The following is a 24,021-nucleotide window of genomic DNA, read 5'->3' as shown; positions in this document are numbered from 1 at the left end:
GTCAAAAGACATCACTGCTCTGCCTTCCAAGGAGAATGGGTTCAGTTAATCACTTTTGGTTGTCATTTGTCTATTTTAGTGTTGTTTTAGTTCCAATTCTGCAAGTTTGGGATAGAATTAAATTGCTCTGGACAACAAAATAATGCCACTTGGGATTTTTCTTCTTCAATGCATTGATCCTTTTCTAAGTAAATGTTGAATAAATATTTAAAGGATGTTGACTTGAACCATGCCAAATTATTGATTTGTCCTGGTCCAATCCAACAATCATAAATCACAACTCTAAGTTCAACTTAGTCAAAATGGTGTCCTGGAAAATAAAAATTTTAAGAGCAGGGTCCAATGGCCTACAGTGACCCACTTCTCTTTTAAAACTCAGGATTCTTAAATTCTCTGAAAGCAAATACTTTATCCTTTCAAGAAGAAGGAGGAGGAGGAGGAGGAGGAGGAGGAAGAGGAGGAGGAGGAGGAGGAGGAGAAGGAGGAGGAGGAGGAGGAGAAAGAAAGAAAGAAAGAAAGAAAGAAAGAAAGAAAACAGAAAAAGAAAAAAAAAAAACAAGTGTTTTTGACCACTTGGGGTTGCCCTTTCAAAAAATGAGCAATACATTACTACAGAAACAAAATTAACATTTTTCTTCAGGGAAAAGGAAAAATATAAAGAGCACTAATTAAGCAACTATCATTGAACTAAAAAGAATATACTTGCTAGTCTTTTGTATCCTTGCATTAATTCATCCAATAATCCAGCGAAGTAGGTACTGTTAGCCCAGTTTTACACATGAAGGTTCTGAGGCTTAGAAACCTGAAATAATTAATCCAGGTCACAGAGGTCTAAGAATTTGCCTGGATTACACAGCCAGCTTGAGCAGAGTTGTGACATAAATCCAGGGTTGGCTGATTCCAAAGTCCGTGTTCTTTCCATGACACCAGATATTAGGCAATGTTTATCTGTGTGTTGCTTATACTTACATCATCACTTTAGCTTCTTCAATGAAATCCTCTTCAGACATGGAGCCTTCATTGATGGCCTTGATAGCTACTGGCAGATGTGCTCGCCATTCACCTAAGTGGACCACCCCAAACTGACCACTTCCAATCTCCTTGACAAAAGTCAGTTCAGACGGATCTATCTCCCACTTTTCTGGAAAAGTAAAACATCTATGTTACAAGTAGGGGAAAGAATGCTAAAATTTTAGAGCTAGAAAAGATTAAAGAATTTTCTAATCCTATCCCTTTATTTTACATAGAGGTTAAAAACTGTATAAATAAGTGAAGAGAGGGCACAATGAGTTTTAATACTCTCATTGTGACTTACCTGTGCAATTCAAAACACTGAGTTTTAAAGTACAAACTTTTTGGAGAGCATTGTACAACAGAGTGGGGATATCAAAACATACCCAAGAAATGAAATATGCCTTTCTAAACGAAACTGACCAAAATTAGATCTGGGATTTAAAATAGGTATGTCCCCAGCTTAGTTGTGTCCTGGTATTTAACTTGTAAGGCAGATGAATTTTGTGATATTCCCTTTCCTCCTTTCAGTTTCTTCGACTGTTCTTCTCACTTCACCCCAAAGAACTTTCCTGCCTTAATGCATCCTCATCTTAGGGAAAGCTAATCCATTCATCTAATAAACACGTCCAATGTCATAACTCTAACCCACACACATCTAAGGGCACATTTGAAGTAAAATTTGTGTTACTGTGTATTTCTCATTCTATAGAAGCAAATCGGGGGAAAAAAATGAACTGTTTCTAAAATGACCTTTTGAACACTGTTAAACACCAATTTGTTTTTTAAGCATCTCCCTTTTATACAGCAACACCAACATCTGCTGGAACTTTAGAGTAATGCACTTTTAAAAAAAAAAAAAAACTGTAAAAGCTGACGGCCTCATTTCAATTGTATAAATTATCCCTCCTCCCAGGGGTATGCTTGAAAAGAAGTCTGGGAGAATATAATCATTGCCTTGGTGTTGGCATAGACTTATTCGATAGAATATTAACATACAGGAAAACAAAGAGAAATTACTGTTCATAATTTCATCTGTTCATCAGAAACACTCCATTGAGAAAGCAAAAAGGTAAGTCACAGACTGGGAAAAGATATTTCTAAAAAACATATATCCATATTTATGTACCTATTTAGAACATAAATAAACTAATTAGAAAAGACATGTCCCCCTATTTTAAGGGCAAAAGTTTATTCGGTTATAAAAGAGAATTCCAAATGACCACTAAACCTATGAAAGATTGATCAAAATAAATACTCATTAGGGAAATACATTTTAAGCCATAATAAAATACTCTACACACTCACTAGATTGGCTAAAATAATGTATTTTTTGTGTGTGTGTGTGTTTTGTTTTTTTGTTTTGTTTTGGTACCAGAGATTGAACCCAGGATTGCTTAACCACTAAGCCCCATTCCCAGCCTTTTGTTTGTTTTTTATTTTGAGTCAGGGTCTTGATAAGTTGCTCAGGGTCTTGCTAAATTGCTGAGGCTGGTTTTTGAACTTGCAATTCTACTGCCTCAGTCTCCCGAGCTTCTGGTATTATAGGTGTGTACACCCATGCCCAACTAAAATGTTAAAAAGAAGAAGAAGAAGAAGAAGGAGAAGGAGAAGGAGAAGGAGAAGGAGAAGAAGGAGAAGAGGAGAATACTGAATATTGACAAGGATAAAAACATGGAACAATGGAATTCTTGTACATTGTATGTGGGAGTGGAATTTGGTTATAAGCTTGGGAACCTGATCATATCTACTAAATCTGAGCACCTGCACGGTGACCCAGTACGAATACTCTATTGAACATGTCCAATATACATACACCAGAGCATAGACGTATGCTTAGCTTCATCTAAAGGCATAACAATATTATTTGTATTTGTATATTAGTAACAATATAATTTATAAGAACCAAAAGTTGATCACAACCCAAATGGCCATCTAAAGGCACATGGGTAAATCACTAGTGGGTCAGTCCTGCAATATGGCACCATGTCACGGCAAAAATGAACCTACCATGGCCAGCACTATGGGTAAAATTCACAGATGTAATGAAGACATGAAAAAGTTAGACACAAAAGGCTGTAAAGTATCAGATTACATTAATATTTAGTATATAAATAAGGTGGTCAAAACCAGGCAAAATAGATCAAGCTATAGATATTAATTTTCCCCTATTCTATATGTTGCAAAAATTGGAAAAGTTTATTTCCAAGAAATTGAAGAGAATCTATTTAACTTAAATACTTGGTTAATGATGGCACTTTTTATTATATACAGTATCTATAGGACAGAGGAATGATGGAGGCACCCTGAAATCACCCTCCCATCCCACTTAACCAGACAAGAACCTGATATAATTATGTCATCGTGTTTTTCAGTATAACCTGAATACCACTAATGAGAGAAATTTAAGGAAACAAAATATCACCAAATTAGAAAATAGGACTCCCTGACTCACTCTTATTCTCACAGATTCACAAATACTACATTTCCTAGAAAGTGGTTCAAATCAAACAGTGCAAATTCTATTTGAAAAAAGATTAAAAGGATACTTTTAACATCATTTTTTTGGTAGATTCTCTTGGGGATCAGTTGTTTCCTAACCACCTTTGTAACAAGAGAGTAACAGCCTCATCATCCAAATAAAAAGAATTGCCATTTATCTAAAGGGTGAAGATTAAATCTCCTGATGATGTGGAGTGAAATCTGAAGTATTTCTCCCTGGAGTTTAAATTACCCTTACGAAATGCATTATTTAAACATCTCAAACAGGGAGGTTTAAGGTTTGAAAATAAGTTTATCTAACTAGACATTTCAAAAGAGCTAAGAATTTAAGATATCTAGGTAGTAGGTTCTTTACTACATATGCATACCTTACCATAGCTAAAGCCAGCTGTGGCTGGCAAACAACCCATCAGCCCAACTGGACAGCGGAGTCGAGTCAGAAGACCTGCAGAGGAAGAGAAATCTATGTTTCAAGTCTAGTTCCTAATATAGAAGACAGAAAGAAGATATACCAGGAGACAGTACCATTCGTTTTTATAATTTGGCATAAAAAATGATTTCTACAGATTATTCTGGTTGCTCAATCTTTCCATTTGAAAAACACTTTTCGTAAAATAATATATGTTCCTTGTACATAATTCAAAGACAATGAAAAGTATAAAGATCCCTCAGAAGATCTTAATGTCAAGGATATGGTTATTACTTGAGTGAACACCTTCTTAAGAATTTCTATATGCACACTTGAAAGTATATACACATTCAATACATTTTATGAAAAGGGAAATGCTTTGTTATAAGATTTTTACATTTTGCATATAATTTGTGTATACCAATGACTATAAATAGACCTTAAAGTTATTTCCAAAATTTCACTAGTATAAAATTCTTTTGTATATATGCTGTATATTCTTTTGTTTGTTTGCTTGCTTTTATATAACCTCCCCTTCTTTCTCAACAGACTTTATTTTTTTAGAGCAAGTTAGATTCACAACAAAATTGAGTAGAAGGTACAGAGATTTCCATGTACCTATAAATGCATAGCTTCCCCCACCATCAGCATCTCCCACTCAGAGAGATATTAAAACTAATGAACCAACGTTGACACATCAGTATCACCCAGGGTCCATCATTTACAGGTTCACTCTTGGTGTTGCACATTCTGTGAGTTTGGACAAACAGGTAATGACATATATCCACCATTGTAGCATCGTGTAGAATAGTTCCACTGACCTAAAAATCTTGTGTTCCACCTGTTCATCACTCCTTCTCCCCTCTGTTTAAAAACTCTTAACTCAGTTCTATATAGAGTCAACCAAATTGAAACTTTTAAACCAGATTTCTGCAGGGTGCTGTGTATTTTTGAACATGCATTTATATGTACCTCTCAAATTGTTGTCTTATAAAATGTGATTTCCAGGTTGAACAGTATCCAGAAAGGCTACTACGATTCATTTGACCATCATTAGTGTTAAAGTGTACCCATTTCCTCATCTCACCCTTTGAGAATAGTTTACTTTTTTTTTTTTTTTTTTTTTTTTTTTTTTTTACCAGGGATTTAACCCAGGGGCACTTAACCACAGATCCACATTCCCATCCCTTTTCTATATTTTTTTAAGAGACAGTGTTTCACACGTTGCTTAGGACCTTGCTAAGTCGCTGAGGCTGGCTTTGAACTTGTGATCCTCCTGCTTCAGCCTCCTGAGTCACTGGGATCATAGACATGTGCCACCATGCCCAGCTTAGTCGTTTACTTTTTTAAAAAAAAATAGCATGGTAGAGTAAATGAGATTTCCTTTGACTGGGTCAACATGCAGAATTCTAAACAACCAATTTCAACTTAGTTCAATAAGCATTTATTATTTATTTCTTTCATCAATATTCATTGAGAGCCTGGCATGAGCCATGTACTACCACAATGTTGGGTCTCTAGAGGGAAAAATAAACAAGTGTATGCACATACAAGAAAGGTAGCCAAAGAAGAGTGCAAGGCAGAGAAGACAAAATACAGAGACTGTAGATGGCTGCTCAGGGAAGCCCTTCTTGAGAAGATGACAGCTATGATGACATTGATTGACAAGGAGCCATCTCACAAAGATCCAGAGAAAGAGCCTTCCAGGCAGATGGAACATCATGCACAAAGGCTGGAAGGCAGAAACAAGCTTAGCCAGTATAAAAACAGAAAGAAATATGTATTAAGTGCCTACTGTATACAACTCTTTTTTTTTGGGGGGGGGGGGGGGGGTGCTGGGGATCAAACCCAGGGCCTTGTGCTTGCAAGGCAAGCACTCTACCGACTGAGCTATCTCTCCAGCCCCTTACAACTCTCTTTTAGACAAATCCAAAGATGAATAAAACAAGTGAACTCTAACTCAGTGAGGAAAGACAGGAAAGGAGAGGCTGTTCCAGTGTAAAGTACTGTGCTAGAGATGCGTGCAAGGCGTGCTGGGATAGAGAGAAGGAGCTTTGACCAGTTTGCTGGATTTTATTTTATTTTATTTATTTATTTTTTTGCGGTACTGGGGATTGAACTCAGGGCCTTGTGATTGCGAGGCAAGCACTCTACCAGTTGAGCTATCTCCCCAACCCACAATTTGCTGGATTTTAAACAAAGAAGTTTTCTGGGAGGAAATGATACCTGAGATGAATCTGACAAGTGGAGTAACTCACAAGGAGAAAATTGGAAGGACATTCTAGGCAGAGGTGACAGCATGAAGGATACTGAGAGGTGTGAAGCATGAAGGTGGGTACTTGAACAAAAAGCAAGAGGTAGGAAGAGGCAACAAGTTATACTGAGAGGTAGGAAGAATTCTGGTGGTGATGGGCCTTGGAAGTCATGCTAGGGAGCATTACAGTTTCCTTCAAGTGGGAGACAGTCATTGAGATGTCCCAAATAAGGAGGTGGAATGTTCTTATTTATATTTTTGATAGTCTACTCTGGCAACAGAATAGAGGTGGGTTAAGGATGAGAGAGCATTGGAGACAATGACAACAGTTAAGAGGCTACTGCAGTTTTCCACCTGAGCGATGATTAGGACAGCACTAATAGGGAGAGGCAAGGGTCAGAGGAGACACTTTTAGGATGTGAAATTGATTCCACTTGATAATTAATAAGAATAGGAGTTGAGAATAGAAAAATCAACTTCCTATGCTTCCAGTCTCTTTAGATGGCTAAATGATGGCACCATTACCTGAGATAAATAGTAGGAAGAAGAATAGATTTGGAGGAAGACTGAGGATACAAGATGAAGGACTCTACTTCATTACTGAAGTTCAAGGCAGGGAATTCCAAGTGTCTGTGTCCACCAGATAGAATTACACAAAGAAAGAACCCTAAGGTGAGATGACAAGTGATCAAGGATGGACCCCTGTGGAACATCTGTGTTTAAAGGAAGGACCCTTTGGGAAGATCCATAAGGAATGATGTGGGTTAGAGAAGACCAAGAAAGGATGATGTCAAAACATCTAGGGAGCAGGGAAATTAAAGAAAGGAATTGGAGGAATTTCCTCTAACTTCAATGTTTTTATTTGCCAAATACTTTTATCCTGGGAAGTGCTATCCATGGGTTAATGATGATCTTTTTGTGACAGAAAGAAGTCTGACACTCTCTTGGCATTGTTCTTATTTCTGGTAAGGCAGTGAATTTTCACGGGTTAAAATGATTCATGCATATGTTTATATGTTTACAGAAAAAGTGAAAGTTTAGGTAATAACTTTTTTAAAATAAAAAGACAGGATAGCCATGGGCCTCAATTCACATCTTTTCTAAAACTGAACCTTCCAAAATATCCTTCAATGGCATGAGTTGCCTCTTTCTAGAGGATATGGTAGTAGTTGAGTACAGATGCTGGAGCCAGTGGGTTCAATGGTTTCAATAATTTCCATGACTTCTGTGGGTTCAAACCTCAGCATAGGTACTTATTAGCCATATGACCTTGAGCAAGTTACCTCATAATTCCTGCCTTCATTTTTTCATCCGTAAGATGAAAATATCAATAGCGCCTACCCATAGGGTTGCTCTGAAGATTAAATAAACACACATAAAAGTGCTTGGAACAGGATTTGCCCTGAAGTAAATCTCCAATAAATATCAATTATTTCTGGGGCCCATATCTTTCCCTTACTCATTATCACCCCTCTTTCTTGTTTTCTTATTTCTTTTCTATTGTCTTTTCTCTCTTAAAAAAAAATAGCACCATGGTATCAATTTTGAACTCCCATTTTTACTTTTTTCTTGTTTCAGTTTTTTCATTTATAAAAGTATCTTTGTGATATTTTGTAGATTATAAGAATGATTTATATGCATTGTAATTTTAAAAACCCTAAAGCCATCTATAAAGCAGAAAATAAAAGTGTCCTTTACTCCCAGTCTGTTTCTACAAACATTAACAATTTATAGTCTGTTATAATCTTGTTTAAAAATTATTACCTAAACTTTGAATTTTTCTGTGTACATACAAATATATGCAGATATATTTTTAACAACAATAACAAAAAAAAAAAGGGACTGTGGTCTGACTGTTTTGCTCTGAATTTTTTTAACTTAGCCACATCTTTTAATGTCAGTACATCCTAATCTACTTCATTATTTTTCTTAACATCAATTTTTAAATTTTTTTCTTTGAATGAAGGAGGAGGAGGAATATTCAGAAGAAACCCTGATTTAGGAGGTTTCTATCTCCAGCCACACCTGTGGCCTCCCAGGACATTCTGGAATATCCATGTGGGCTCATCCCATAAGTGGATACAAATTTCTTTGGCTTTATTCCTGATATTTAGGATCAGTATAATGGAAAAATGGCCTCTTTCAAGAAAGGATTTTTTTTGTCAACACAACTTTTCATGAGTGAAATCTAAAAAAACATTGCAGGACAAAAAGTCAAAACAATATGAAAAGTTACAATAGGTTCCAAATGCTGTGATGCTTAGGTAAGAAAATTCCCTGGTGGACTCAAAGTGATCCAGCACAGGATGGGTGAGGGTTGAAGGCCAGAGATGTGGTCCTAATTGTGGTGGAACTTTCTGGGATCTTATATCTTTCTGCAGATGATAGGTTTGCACAAATGACAATGTGGAAAATAATAGCTGGAAAAGGGGGTTAAATATTTCTCTGGTATGTTTAGGCCTAAGTGAACCTATAAAAGGCTGGATTTTGTATAACTTTTTCTTTTCTCCAAACTACAAAGAACAGAGAGACATTTAAAGGGAGTCTTCTATTACAATTGTCTGAAATAGAGAGCAAATATAGGGGAGGAGAGTAAAGAGAAGGAGGCATCATTATTTAGGGTATTTGAAATCCTCTTACATTTAACCCTACATAAATTTCCAGAACAAATACATAATGACAAAAAGACCTTTTGTCCCAGTCACCTGTTATTCTTCACATGGTAGAAATGTAAAAAACAAACTCACCTCTTTCCCCTTGACTAGAAAAACAAAGGCACAATAATGAAGAGGGCAGTTGCCCAGAAAACAAATTATTTTTCAAGTTCCTAAACTCTTTCTGCAGCAAATTTATTCCTGTTGAGCATCTGATACCCAGAATGCATTGCCTGTCCAGAGCCTGGACCCCCAGCCCTCCCAGCCTGATGTCCCTCACTTACCAGCAGCATTATGCTGGTGATACCAGATCAGCTCAGGCACTGATGGAAAGAGGTGTCTTTCAGCCACATACCACTGTCCGGAGTCATTCCTTTTAATCTGATAATGTTTTATTGTAGCCTCTGTACTTCTATAATAGATAACATATGAATTAGTAAACAATCAAAAATCACTTTAGAGCTAAGGCAATTCATTAAGCAACAGGACTCCAATTCTCAAATTCTCATGCTATCAACACTATACTCTGAAGAGAGGATAGATCACTTTAACATGTGCCTGACCATCCTGGGAAAATTCCTCAATGGTCTTATTGGGGCCTCCGATTCGAACATAACTTTAGCCAATATTGTCTAGGTGACAAGTTCAAGGTCCAAAATGTGAAGCTCATCATGGAACACAGAATACTTCCTGAATATCAGTATCAGTTAAATAAATGAGAAAATGCCCTGGAGGGACAGGAAATGTGAGACAAAGAAAGTCAATATACAGTACATTCATATATAGACCAAAATAGGGTGCATTGATGAGCAGGTTACTGCTCTACCCAACTTCAGTCCTTCTGGGAATCTGAGACTGGAGAGCACACCTCAGAACTGCCCCACAGAGGTGCAAAGAAACAGGTGTTCATCCACCCACTCCTATTCCTCACTGATGGAGGGTCTCTCCTGATGTAACCACTCAGGTATTTCCAGCCTGGCCATGGGGCCCGTTTGCTTCCACAGTCAGAGAACATCCTTAGGCAGGAAGTCTTGGGAAGCCTTCTAAGTAAGGAAGCCTCCCTGCAGGTCAATTCCAGAGTGGACCAAGGGACAGGAGGAATGTAGCAACAGCATCTTCTATGCCTAACTCAATCTAACCCCTTTACTTGATGGTTGAGAAAATGGAAGACAAAAAGGTCATGCAGCTAATGCAATATCACACACAGCAGGTTAGGATACAATGTGGACTGGCCAGTGGTCCTGACCTCCAGGCCAGCAATCCTCTCCCAAAACTAAGCTCTCACATCTATTCTCTACATGAGTTTATCACCATAAAAACAGATTGTCTGGGGTTTATTTCTTAATCAAAATCACAACTGCTTACCTTCTAGCTCTTATAAACACAGAAATGGTGTAAGACCCCAAATGTCTTGAATCTCTGACAATAAATGCACCTTCTTTGGCCTGAAAAACAATTTATTCATTACACAAGTCCATTTCTACTCAAAAAGACACTACATCTTGGCGATGGACACCAAAGCTATACCAACTTACTAGAAGGAAGTCACTAACCATATTCTTACTATAAAGAATAAGACCATTTTTATAGAAGTACACATAATGTTTTAGCTCTCTTGCAGGTTCAGAAGTCACATTTCTAGAAGTAGAGTAATTTAGACACGAATTTATAATGCATGAGTATTTAAAAACACTGATTTTTTTATAAGAAGAGTTCTGTATTTGAGAACTTGTACCCAACTTATTAGTTATTTTTGTTGTATTAATCAGGACACAGATAAATATAGCTGGTAAATATGAGTTTACTTTGGAAGGAGAGAAGCAGGGTGGTGGCTGGCATAAGGGAAGCAGAGAGAAATATTTCTGGAAAGATAGAGAGTGGATGGAGAGATCAGAGTTCATGAGAAAGAATGGATTCCAGGGAGTCTGAAAGGAGGAAGAAGTTGCTATAGGGGTGGGAAGAACCGAAAAGAGCAATGGCAGGAAAGAACATTTTAACAAGTGTGAAGCTAATTAAAAATCAGATCCCAACATGATAAGATTTGGGCCTACTTTTTCTCCTTTTTGGTGCAGGGTCTCTGGTCTAATTCCTAGGTCCTTGATCCATTTTGAGTTGATTTTTGTGCCCAGTGAGAAATAGGGGTTTAATTTCATTTTGCTGCACATGGATTCCCAGTTTTCCCAGCACCATTTGTTGAACAGGTTATCTTTTCTCAATTGTACATTTTTGACACCTTTGTCTAGTTGGAGAAAAGTGTATTTATGTGGATTTGAATCTATGTCCTCTATTCTGTACCATTGATCTACCTGTCTATTTTGGTGCCAGTACCATGCTGTTTTTGTTACTATTGCTCTGTAGTATAGTTGAAGTTCTGGTATCGTGATACCCCCTGCTTCCCTCTTCCTGCTAAGTATTGCTTTAGCTATTCTGGGTCTCTTAGTCTTCCAAATGAATTTCATGATTGCTTGCTCTGTTTCTGTGAGGTACGTCATTGGGATCTTAATTGGAATTGCATTGATTCTGTATAGTGCTTTTGGTAGTATGACCATTTTGACAATATTAATTCTGCCTATCCAAGAATGTGGGAGATCTTTCCATCTTCTAAGGTTTTCTTTAAGCTTAGGACCAGACTTCCTTAACAAGACTCCCAAAGCACAAGAAATAAAAGCAAGAATCAATAAATGGGATAGATTCAAACTAAAAAACTTTTTCTCAGCAAAGAAAACAATCAACAATGTGAAGAGAGAGCTTACAGAGTGGGAGAAAATCTTTATCACATGAACTTAGATAGAGCACTATTCTCCAGAATTTACAAAGAACTCAAAACACTTAAATCAAGAATACAAATAACCCACTCAATAAATGGGCTAAGGAAATGAGCAGACACTTCACAGAAGAATATTTACAAGCAATCAATAGATATATGAAAAAATGTTCAACATCTCTAGTAATAAGAGAAATACAAATCAAAACTACCCTAAGATTTCATCTCACCCCAATTAGAATAGCTATTATCAAGAATATAAGCAACCATAAGTGTTGGTGAGGATATGGGGGAAAGGGTACATTCATACATTGCTGATGGGATTGCAAATTGGTGCAGTCACTCTGGAAAGCAGTGTGGAGATTCCTTAGAAAACTTGGAATGGAACTACCATTTGACCCAGCTATCCCACTGCTTGGCCTATACCCAAAGGACTTAAAATCAGCATACTACAGTGACACAGCAACATTAATGTTTATAACAGCTCAATTCATAATAGCTAGATTGTGGAACCAACCTGGATGCCCTTCAGTAAATGAATGCATAAAGAAACTGTGGTATATATACATAATGGAATATTATTCAGCCATAAAGAAGAATAAAATTATGGCATCTGCAGGTAAATGGATGGAGTTGGAGAATATCATGCTAAGTGAAATAAGCCAATCCCAAAAAACCAAAGGCCAAATGTTTTCTCTGATAAGTGGATATGATACATAACAGGGGCATGGGGTAAGGAATGAATGGAGGAAGGATGGATTGTGTAAAGGGAAATGAGGGGTGGAAGGAGGTGGGGGGAAGGAAAGATAATGGAATGAAACAAACATTATTACCCTATGTGCATGTGTGATTACACAAGCAGTGTGACTCTACTTGGTTGTACTCAGGGTACAACCAGAGAAATGAAAAGTTATACCCCATTTGTGTACAATGAATCAAAAAAAAAAAAAAAAACCATATCCCTGTACGTTCTTCTGGAGACTCTGATAAAGCTGAACATTGCTTTCAAATAATTTTGAACGTTAGACTTTCAATTTGTATGTTTCCTATTATGAAAAGTTTTGGCCTCCCTGGATATGCTTATTTTTTCCAAGCAAGAAAATTCTTGAAATCACGGCAGAAGCCTCATTCCCTGATCAAGTGCTTTAAACCAATGAATCTCCTATAGCCATTTGAAATGATAAAAATTAGTTTTCACTGAATTCCTACAGTGTTCAAGGGTTGTGTGTATCATAAATATATAAATGACAAAGATGTAAAAAGTGAAGGTGCATGTACAGTTTAGATATATGTACAATAGCACATACACTTGTGGTATATGTAATATGCAGATAATAAAGTTGCATATGTAATGGTCTCCTCATCTAAAGTTTCAAAGTAGAAAGAATACAAACAGTATTTCCTGATCACGAAGATCAACAGTAGAAATTCACAACAAAACCCCAAATAAAATGCCCCTACCACCTATAGATTTTTAATTCTCTTTTATATAACTCAAGGAAATTAAAACAAAAGTGAAGATATCCAGAAGATAATAAGAAAACATCATATATGAGAACTTTTGCTGTGCATCTCTAGCAGGACTCAGAAATAAATTTGGTCTTATTATTTATACCAATAAAAAAGAAGTAAAAATAAGCATATCCAAGTTAGAGTTATGAAATAAACCCAAGTACAGAAGAAATAAGCTAATAAAGATCAAAGTAGAAGATAATAAATCATTTTGTAAAGTATGATACAACTAGTAATTAAGTTCAAATCTGGCTGCTCAGGGAAAACAATAGATAAACTGCTAATTAACCTAATCTATGACTAATGACAAAAATCTGTCAAAAATACGTCATAAGGTACAAATATGCAAGGATCCAGAAAAAAATAAAACTTTACTTGATTCTATACAATAAGTTTGAAAACTTGAATGAAATGGATAGTTAACTAACAAAACATAACACTTATTAAAATTTAATCCAGGAGAACTCAAAGTTTTAATAGACCTATTAATTTAAAAAGTGGATGTTTTTAAAGAGCTACATTTAAAAACTCCACAGTTACACATTTTGATATACTAAACCTTAAAAAAAGTACACAGATTAAACTAGTTAAAAACATATGAAAAGAACAAAAAAGCTTCTAAATTTAAGAACAAAGAGAGCTTAATATCAATACCCAACCCAACTGACAAAATAGAAAAGTACTAACCAGTTTACATCAACTTAGATCATTTATCTTAACACAAAAAGTCTAAATAAAATGTAAACAAATCAAATCCAAAAGAATAATACACCATGACCAAGAGGGCTCACTATAGGCATGTAAGAGAAATTCAACATTGGAAATCTCATTAATATAATTTGTCATATGGGTAGATCTGAGGGAGAAGAAAAAAATCACACAGACATCTCCAGAAACGTTTAAAAGGCATTTGACAAACTCCAACTTCTAGTATCACTTTTTAAAAGTTCTAAGTAAAATAGGAAGATATTTGTACTTCCTTAACACGATAGCATTTACCCTAGTCTCAAGTCCTTTATTATGCTTTATGTGGAAATCATTCCAAATAATGTCAAGAGAGAAAAAAAAAATCACGCCCACTAAGGACACTGGTATTTATACTCTTCTGGGAACACTAGCCAATGAAATTGAATGAGGGGCAAAAATTAGAAGTACTACATTAATATTATAAAAGAGTAATTGAAATAATCACTATTTGCCGCTGGTAGGATCATATATCTGAAACCCAAGACAATCAACTGAAAAACTACCAAAATAATGAGAATTTCCCCAACATTATCAATTACAAAATTAATTTGCGGCTCTTTTCCCTGAGACCTCCATATTAGCCATTCAACTCTAGGTTTTACTCTCCCGCTTCAGAGTCCCAGGTTGCTCTGCCGCACAGGAGCTGAAGATCCATAGGGACAAAGACTGGCTTCTGAGCACCAGGAAATGGATCTGTTGACATTCAGAGATGTGGCCATTGATTTCACTGAAGAGGAGTGGGAATACCTTCATCCAGCTCAACAAAACTTATACAGAGATGTGAGGTTTTAGAATTACAGAAACTTGGTTTTCCTGAAATGCCACTTTAAGTCTCAAGAAATGCAGCCGGGCCCAGAGGCGGACGGCAGGAGGGAAGCGCCAATGAGGGGAAAGAGAAAGAAGTCGGTCTCGGTTCTCCAGCAGTGCCTAAGAGCGGGGCTCTGTCGCCCGAGGTTGTTCCTTTCATTCGAGGAGAGACGGGCTCGCGGAGCGCCTTTACGTCGCCCCACTTCCACGCGCACGACCCACACCCATTATTCAGCATTCTTTGAGTAATTTATAACTCACTTATCTAATGTTAAATTCCTAATATTTTGGTTAATTACTTTAATTTAGACATGGTTTCCTTTGTCTTTATGTGCTGTACTATTTTTAATTGATTTATACATTAAAAAAAAGTCAACAGTAGATTATAGAGTCATTTGGGAAACAGTATGGAAGATTTAAAATAAATTTAAAAAGTCAAGTACAGTTTGAAACTACATATTTGAAATCCCAGAAAATTGTGAGGCCATGCAAGAGGATTTCAAGTTTGAGGCAAGTCACAGAAATTTAGAAATGATGTGTTCCAAACAATTTTAAAATGACTTTTGTTGTAGTTCTGTGTTATAGCAAACTTGGGCTTAATCTCAAACATCACATTTGAAAAAAAAATAAAAGTAGAATGACTTTATGATCCAGATATATCAGTCTAAATATATATCCAGAGGAAATTAAAACAGAATGTTGAATTTAAATCAGAATGTTGAATGTTTAATCAGAATGTTGAAGACACAGTCTTCATAGTCAACATTTTTCCATGAGACCCATGCAAAAAGCATGGGTCTCAATATTCAAGTTATAAAATAAACCTATGTGCCCAACAATGATTGTAGGATTAAAAATGTGGTATTTATATGCTATTACTATATTTTGCTATAAAATAAAATATATTGTCATTTAAAGTGTTATAAGATTAATATGCAGGACTTTGCATTATGGGAAATACAGTAGATACAAAAAAATCAGTTGCATGAGCATCTGATTCACATGGAAAATAAATTCAGAGTGTAATTGTGGTACTGTGTTTTGTGAAGGGTTTTATATTGTTAATCAAAATCTACAAATTGTTATTTCAATGGGAAAAATGTGTGCTGTGGGGCTGGGGAGATAGCTTAGTCAGTAGAGTGCTTCCCTTGCAAGCACAAGGCCCTGGGTTCTATCCCCAGCACCGCAAAAAAAAAAAAAAAAAAAAGAATTTTGCCTAATTGCTGTACTATATGGTGACTGTTATGTAATATGTTCTTGATAAACACTAATGGAATAAATATAATATTTGTAAACACAAAACTGATAATTACACAAAATAATACTTGTATTACTAATATTATATGTCATTTCACCTTGCATAAATACATTATAATACAATGATATAATTAGTAAATATACAAAGTTGAATTTGTCAATAAAAATCAGCAAATAGCACAAACATCAAAAAAAAAATTAATTTGCGGAACTCAAAAGCTCTCATAAATCAAAGCAAGATATATCCACTTATAATAGCAACGCAAAAGATAAAGTACCTTAAAACACACTAAAAAATAAATGTGCAAGCTACAGAAGAAAAACTCTAAAATGCCTTTTAAGAATACACAAGTGTTTGCTTTTCTCATTAGGTATTTGATCCATCAAAACTTACTTTGCTTGAGATAGGGATCTAATTCTAATATTTTTCTAGATCAACAATCAGTATGTGGGTCCTAGAACAAATTGGTCTCCAAATACCATTGATTTGTACTGCCTGAAAAATTTCCCTAAATTAATTTGTACATTTATTGCAACCAACAAAAAAATAATTATGAAGTTCATATGGACAAAAAAAAAAAATCAAGATGGAGAATATTTCTGAAAAAAGAATAATAACGGGGTAGGCTAACCACACCAGAAAAAGCCCCAGTATTTACAATACTGCAGCAAAAACCCATGGATGGACAGGCTGAGCAAGGACACCAAGTAAAATCCAGACAAAATACAAAATAGGAATTGTGTTTATGAGGAAAGTGCAACTCAAATAGATGCATAAAGATGGACATTTGGTAACCATCTAGGAAAAATTAAATTTGGTTCCGTGCCCCACTTCTTACACAGGGAAAAAATAGGAATGGATCAGAGATATCAATACACAAAACAAAATCATCAAAGTATCAAGAAATATAAGGGTTTTTGTTTTGTTTTCATAACCCTGAAGTAGGGAAGATAATTCTGACACAAACTCTCAATTCTTCCAAAAATTTGCCTGATAAATTCAAAAATACTTAATTCAAATATTATTCATGCCAGAAAACCATAAAACAATTGAAAAACTGTAGTAAATATTGCCACATCACAAAGATTAATTTCCTTAATATAGGTCCTGCAAATTCTGAGAAAAGGATAAGAAACAGAAGACTGCAAAGGATATGAACAGTTTACAGAAGAGGAACTAAAAATATATAAAATTTAATATATGAATAATATTTAACATCCCCAGAATAAGAGAAATGCGAATCAAATCCACACTGAGATGAGGTGTCAAAGAGCAAAGATCCAGATGTTTCTTATAAACTGCTGGCTGGAGAGGTTATGGGAAACCAGATACTCTTCATTTCTGGTAGGTATACAAGCTGATACAATTCCCACAGAGGGTACGTCAGTCTATGAAATCAGAAATGTACATTCTCTTTGTACCAGAATTTTTACCTTTGGGATTTATTCCACCAATACAATCACATAAATGGAAAAAGATGTGTGTACAGGTTACCAATGGCAGCATTGTTTTAATATAAAAAATATATACTTCTTTATTTCCATAATGAAATGTGATACATCCAAACTAAAGAATACTATTGCAGATATAAAATGAATGAGGACACTTTTTTATACAGATATGGAAAGGTTCTTAGTGTGCACTATTGGGGGGAAAGTAATGTGTAGAAGGTTAGATATATATTATGCTGCATTTTGTGTAAAAATAGCAACACAACAAAATATATTTGTACTTGCTTGTGCATGTATTAAATGTCATAAAGGTCACAAAATAAATTAATGGTAGCTTTTCTACAGGGAAAGAAATTGGGAGCTTAGGGACAGGATGAAAGAAAACTTCAAAATCTGATTTTGGTCCATATGAACATACTGAATCTTGAAATACGAGAGAAACAAAAATTATAGGATACTGCTATGAATGATTTATATAATAAATTTGAAAACAAGTATAAAATAGGCAATTTTCTCTGTAAATATAAATTATCAAACAGTTCAAAAAGAAAAGGAAGTTAAGTCGGCAGTTAAATATCTACCTGTTTTCAAAGGCAGCACATCTGAACTTTTGTATCAGAGAGAGGAAACAATTAAAAACATAACTACTTTCCAATACAAACTACCCCAGAGATTGGAAAAAGAGACAAAGACCATCCCAACATATTTTATGATGCCAGTATAATCTTTATACGAAAACCAAACAAAGAAATTGGAAATTTGCAAGTCAGACTTGATTTTGAACGTAATAGGACAAATGCTAAATTTATATTAAGGAAATATAATTAAGGACAATATTAAGGAAACCCAACCCAGAAAGAAATATTTTAAATGCTTAATCCAAGCATACTTTTACAACTAAAATTTAGACCATATATAAATTAGAAAAATATTTTAAGACATATAGCAAAAATATGTATCCTCGAACATTCCATTCATTATACATACACACATTTTAGATGGATTAAAGACCAACATATGCAAATCAATTCTGTAAAACAGATATTTAAATGAAAACACCTTGGAACTGGGCTTCTTATACTAATAAAAAAGTAGATTACAGATCATAAAGGAAAATATTGAGAAATGTGGCTGCATTAACATTTTCCAAATTCTCTGTAAAATAAGACAAGAGCAAAAAGTATTTTAAAAAGCAGGAAACCGGAAGAAAATATTTGCAACATATTACACACAAAAAGATTGATAATCACGATGTATGTATTTTTAAGATATATACTTATAAGTTTAAAAATCAAATACACTGTAGAAAAATAAGCAAAGGATATTAATGGACACGGACACGCACAGGAGAGTAAGTCTAACTGGCTAGTAGACACAAGAAAAGTTATTGAGTGGCACTGGTAGTCAAGGGAATCCTCATTCCTTAAAATTTATACAATTTCTGGGATTGAGGCTTAGTTCAGTGGCAGAGAGCTTAACTAGTATGCCCAAAGTCCTAAGTTCAATTCCAAGTACCGCAAGTAAAATAACATATAAACAATTTCTTATCCAGTGAATTAGAAAAAAAAAGTGTGAAATTACCAATGGCTGGCAAGAATGGAGGGAACCAGTTTATCTCCTACCCTGTAAGAGTGCAAATTAGTACAACTACTCTGAATTGTGGCTTGAAAATATCTAACAATGATAAATCTGCACATATCTAAGACCAAATAATTCCATTTCATCTTTGGGTGCAAGATGACATTAACAAGGAAGTGCCTTAGAACTCCATTTTTAATAGTAAGACTTTAGAAACAATTTGAATAATATTAACATTGGGCACATTTGATACATTCATATGATAAAATTCTAGAGTTAATGTATTTGACCTATATATGTATCTAAATGAACAAAATTTTAAAACATGTTTAATAAAAAATCAATGAACATATGATATTTATGTCAGATGATAAAACATAAAAAAGACTATTGATTTTTATGCATGTACCTAGAATATAAAAATATAAACACATCAACAAAATGAGAACACACCCATCCATTGAGATTGTCTCTGGAGAGTGGAGGACAAAAAAGATGAGGGAGTGGTCTTCAACTATATCTACAATGGTTCAATTTTTTTTTTTTTTTTTTAGAAATGCCATGAACCAATTTTATTGTATGTTACATCTATCTGGTGGGGACTGCTATATAATCCTGTTCTTGACTCTGTCAGAGACATGGGACCTTCATCTCATCAAATCTAACTTCCTTCCAGAAGCAGAAGCTCTTGAGCTGGATGTGCACATCCCATGATTTGAACACTAGCACCGTCCTATCTGTGACCAGCTTGCTTACCGCCAACTTTCTCTTGGACTTTCCTCCTCCCATCCTGCCTGTCATAACATTTTAATACTCCATGTTGAATTTACTAACATCACTCTACAGAAGGCTGCCTATGTGACCATGCCAGGGTTACAGAGCTGATTCTTTCAAGATTTCCTCAACATCCAACAGAGTGCATAATGACACAATACCTCTAATCTAGTTTCTAGATTCTTTCAAGATTTCCTCAACATCCAACAGAGTGCATAATGACACAATACCTCTAATTTAGTTTCTAGTTTTGACTCTGTGTTTCCCCACAGTTAATGTTTACCGACAGTTGGAAATTTAACTATATGCAGTTTTGTTTTGGTTTGACCTAAATGAGTAGTTCTGATCTGAGTTTGATATTTTGTCTACCCTACTCTCCCCTTAATTCCAAAGAATGAAGAAACTACCAAACTGTGTACTTTTCTATATTTGCATTTTTAATGAGTGTAAGTTTGTTAGGTTAGAGAGTATATTTGCTTTTGCTGCAGAGGTTATATGGGCAACTCAAATACAGACTCTACAGGCAGAAAGCATGTTAGAATAAATGAAGGAGTCTCAGTACATTGGAGTTGAAATCATTTCAGGAGAAATATATTTCTGAAATTATGATGAAAGTTAATGGAAAACATGATCTGACATAAATATATCTGACTTACCGACTTACCAAGAAACATGTAATAGGGATGAAGTTGTAATAAGATTTTAGAATTAGAAAGAACAAGAAGCATGACACCTTTTTAGTTGGTTAAAGTCTTCATAATATACCTCTCTCAGAAATTCTGAAATATTCCAATTTATTCATCACTACAATGAATTACCTCTTGTTTCAATAGACGTTCTGCCTGATTTCTGGTAATGTTCCTATGGTACCACCTATAAAAGCAACACAAATGATGTTTAAATTTTTTATTTAAAACTCCCCCCCCCCAAAAAAAAAAAAGAAAGAAAAAGAAATAATACTCTATTTCCTTCATTGTGAAGAGCTTACTTCAGGGGTTGGGATTGTGGCTCAGTGGCAGAGCGCTTGTCTAGCATGCATGAGGCACTGGATTCAATCCTCAGCATCATGTAAAAATAAATAAATAAAATAAAGGTATTTGGTCCCTCAGCATCATGTAAAAAGAAATAAATAAAATAAAGGTATTTGGTCCATCTACAACTAAAAAAAAATTTTTAATTAAAATAAAAGATATTCATACAGTTAACAGAACTTGATTTCTCATATTTATAAATTTAACTTATGAGGTTTCTAGGATCATTTTAAAGACTTACATAGGGCTTATTACAATTGTGAATTTGCCCTGTCAAAAATGTAAAGTATTTAAAAAGATAATTGAATGTATTCAGTTTATTAATGCTAATTACATGTCTCAGGAAATTTAATTAACTGAGCTTATAAATACAACTGATTAAGGACATTTAGTATGTGGAGTGTGAATAAAGGAAATTGTTCTTATTTAAATTTACAAATACATGCTGAGTCAAGACTTACATGCTGAGTTTGTGAGCTTACAAAAAAGTTAGGTTTTCGTGTTATATTGATAATTTGAGTTTACATTTAAGGCCAAGTAGGGGGCTGGAGTTATAGCTCAGTTGATAGAGTGCTTGCTTTGCATGCACAAGGCCCTGGGTTCAATCCCCAGCACCACAAAAAAAAAAAAAAAAAAAAAAAGCCAAGCAGGCATACATCTCTTCATATATGCAGGCTCCCCTGAGACATCTGAAGTGCACATTGGCAGGGCATATTTTCCCCACGACACCCCTGATGGTCTCTTACCTTCCCTGGCCCTTGTGTCTTTCCAACTCAATATCCCCAAGCACATTATATCCTCTTCCTGTTGTTTGCTCCCACAGTGTCCTACACTTTTCCTTCATAACACTACAATTTAGAATCATATATTTGTTTTTGAATTTAGGGTTGTTTAATGTCCCCATGAAACTGTAAGTTCCATGAAGGCAGGGAAGGTTCTGTGTGTTCCATGTTGTATCTCCAGGGCTGAGAACCACCCTTGATCCATCCTAAGTGTATAATAAACACATAATTAACAAATAAAGTGATTTTGGGGGCCAAAGTAACAAAGGCAGGCTGTGCACTTACCACAATATGCAAGGTGGGCCAAAATGTAAATGCCTTTCCTATTTGTTCCATGGAAATAATGATTGCTCGAATGTAAAGACCATTTACTATATACCATACAAAATAGGTATAATTGTCCCCACTTACTAAATTATCAGAGGTTCAGAACAGTCAGAGACATTAGGCAGCTTTGCCTAGAATCAAAGAAGTAGCCAGTGGTGATGCCAGGATTGGGGCCGGTTTGCTCCATGTCTAAGCTTATATTTCAGTACTTCGACCTGGGGCGGCAATCCTTGTCCTTATACTTGGCACATAGGTAAGTGACAAGTAAACTTTGTGATTAATAATGATACCTATTATGCCTATATTTTAACAAATTTGTTTTTTTAAAGCAATTAAGTTAAAAGTCTTCCCAGAATTAGAGTGATTGATAAGGATGATTTTCAAAAATCATATAAATTGAGGCCCCAAAACATGAAACGGCAATTGTAACCCCAGAGTTGATTCAAATGATGTGAAATCTACAATATAAATAAGTGTTGCAGCCAGAGCCCAAGCCTGTTCTAAACAATGGTTACAATGAGCAAATTAATTAACAAAAAGAAAAAGAGTAACAGTGCTGAGTAAAAAGTGTCCATTCACTACCCACAAAGCCTTGTGTTAGACACTGTCACAGACGACTCCTTTAATCTTCCAGAAAATTCAAACTGGGATGAAAAACAAATTTATTTTTCTTATTTTTTATAGATGATTTCCATCCAAAATCTCCTGTGACATAGCCTTCTAAGACAGCTTTTCTCTTGGTCACCTTCCACATGAGGTGACAGTTAGGCCTGCGTCAGGCATGCTTGAGTAACTAAAGATGGCCGTGAAGCTGTTTTCTAAGGAAGGTGAGTTTGTGCATGTAAGGGTTTGGTTTTATTGGAGACTGGAGTCTCGGGTCAGGACTACCAGGCTCAAGTCAACAGAGAGGACAGGGCAGGTGAACTGAAGGTAGAGAGAAAACAGAAGAGACCTGTGGTGGAGCTAAGGAGAGTGGCTTGGGGAAGAAAACAGAGACAGCCAATGGAGAAGCCTCAGAGAGTGATATTAGAGTTGTCATGTATCTGTGATCATCTCCTTCTACTCTCCAATAAAACTACATTACTCACCAAAGTTTTTGGAATTGGATTTACTTTGGGGAGGGATATACTGAATCCTTCAGCTGTGCCTAAATCAGTAACAAGGCCAAGAAAGGTTCTCTCATTCCCTTGATATGTGGTTCTCAAAAAGCACCTTAGCGGGTCAACTCCCATCATCTACTGCCACCTTCTGGAAACATGGGCTAATTGCAAAATAAGTATCCAAGGGAGGAGGGAGCAAATGCTCAAACTGAAAATCTAAATTTATTTTAAAAAACAGGACTAGTGCCAGCTCTGCCACTTCCTACTTGAAAATTAAACTGTCAGCCTTACTTTCTCATCTGAAAACTGAGGATCTAAAAAAAGTGATTGTTAATATCTCCTTCTTTTCAAATCTATAATTTTATTAAAAATAGATTTTGAGCAGAACCTTAGTGAACATGCCTATAGCACTACCCTCGTTCTTATCTTTGGCGATGTCTAATATACCTCAAAACATGAGCTAAAATATAGGAACTGTTTACATAGTAAATACAATTCTCCACTCATTGAAAAATTAAACACTACTTTTTAAAGTACATTTTTCCATGAAGGATATATAGGTGTTTTTTTTTTTTTTTTTTTTTTTAAGTGCCAGATGGATTTACTCTGTTGCTGTTAAAAAAGAAAAGTGGTCATCCAAAACAAAACAAAATTAAGTTTAAGAAAAAGAAGTTTCTAAATCAATCATGATAAGAACCAACAGTCTCTATATTACTAAAACTGTCGAATGTGTTACTTTCTTTTCCTTTTACAGACCAAAATGAGTGCTGTCTAGACTTTGAAATTGCCAGAATGTCCCTGATTTTCATAGGTTTACCATTCAGAACGCTTTGGAGGACACTTACTCATATAATTCTAAATTGGTGAGTCTGTTTTCAGTCACATAGTTGCTTGGGATTAAGCCTTCATTCCTGCAACAAAAGACACAGCAAAAATCAAAATGTTCAGCACACTTGTGACATTATCATGGCAAAAGTACTTTAAAACTCCAAGGATGCAAGGGAAAATCAATTTTTTGAACTGATTAAATTGTTAAAAGAAGAATAAAACATTTTTTGCA

At 35.3% G+C, this 24,021-nt stretch overlaps 1 protein-coding gene across 1 annotated transcript in view; it reads right to left on the bottom strand.

The window, feature by feature from the left end:
• The window catches only part of TXK (TXK tyrosine kinase), a gene marked incomplete at its 5' end in the record, with an annotated part of 58,516 nt that overhangs the window by 15,506 nt on the left and 18,989 nt on the right, over positions 1-24,021 (bottom strand). The window contains 6 exon segments of the mRNA XM_079154235.1: positions 970-1,141; positions 3,887-3,958; positions 9,115-9,242; positions 10,196-10,275; positions 20,540-20,594; positions 23,807-23,872. Of these exon segments, the coding sequence (XP_079010361.1) occupies positions 970-1,141; positions 3,887-3,958; positions 9,115-9,242; positions 10,196-10,275; positions 20,540-20,594; positions 23,807-23,872 (573 nt within the window).

This window comes from Sciurus vulgaris (assembly GCF_902686455.1).
Source record: "Sciurus vulgaris genome assembly, chromosome: 9".
Lineage (NCBI taxonomy): Eukaryota > Metazoa > Chordata > Mammalia > Rodentia > Sciuridae > Sciurus > Sciurus vulgaris.
The sequence above is the reverse complement of the archived record's forward strand: the minus strand, read 5'-3'. Positions and strand labels throughout refer to the sequence as shown.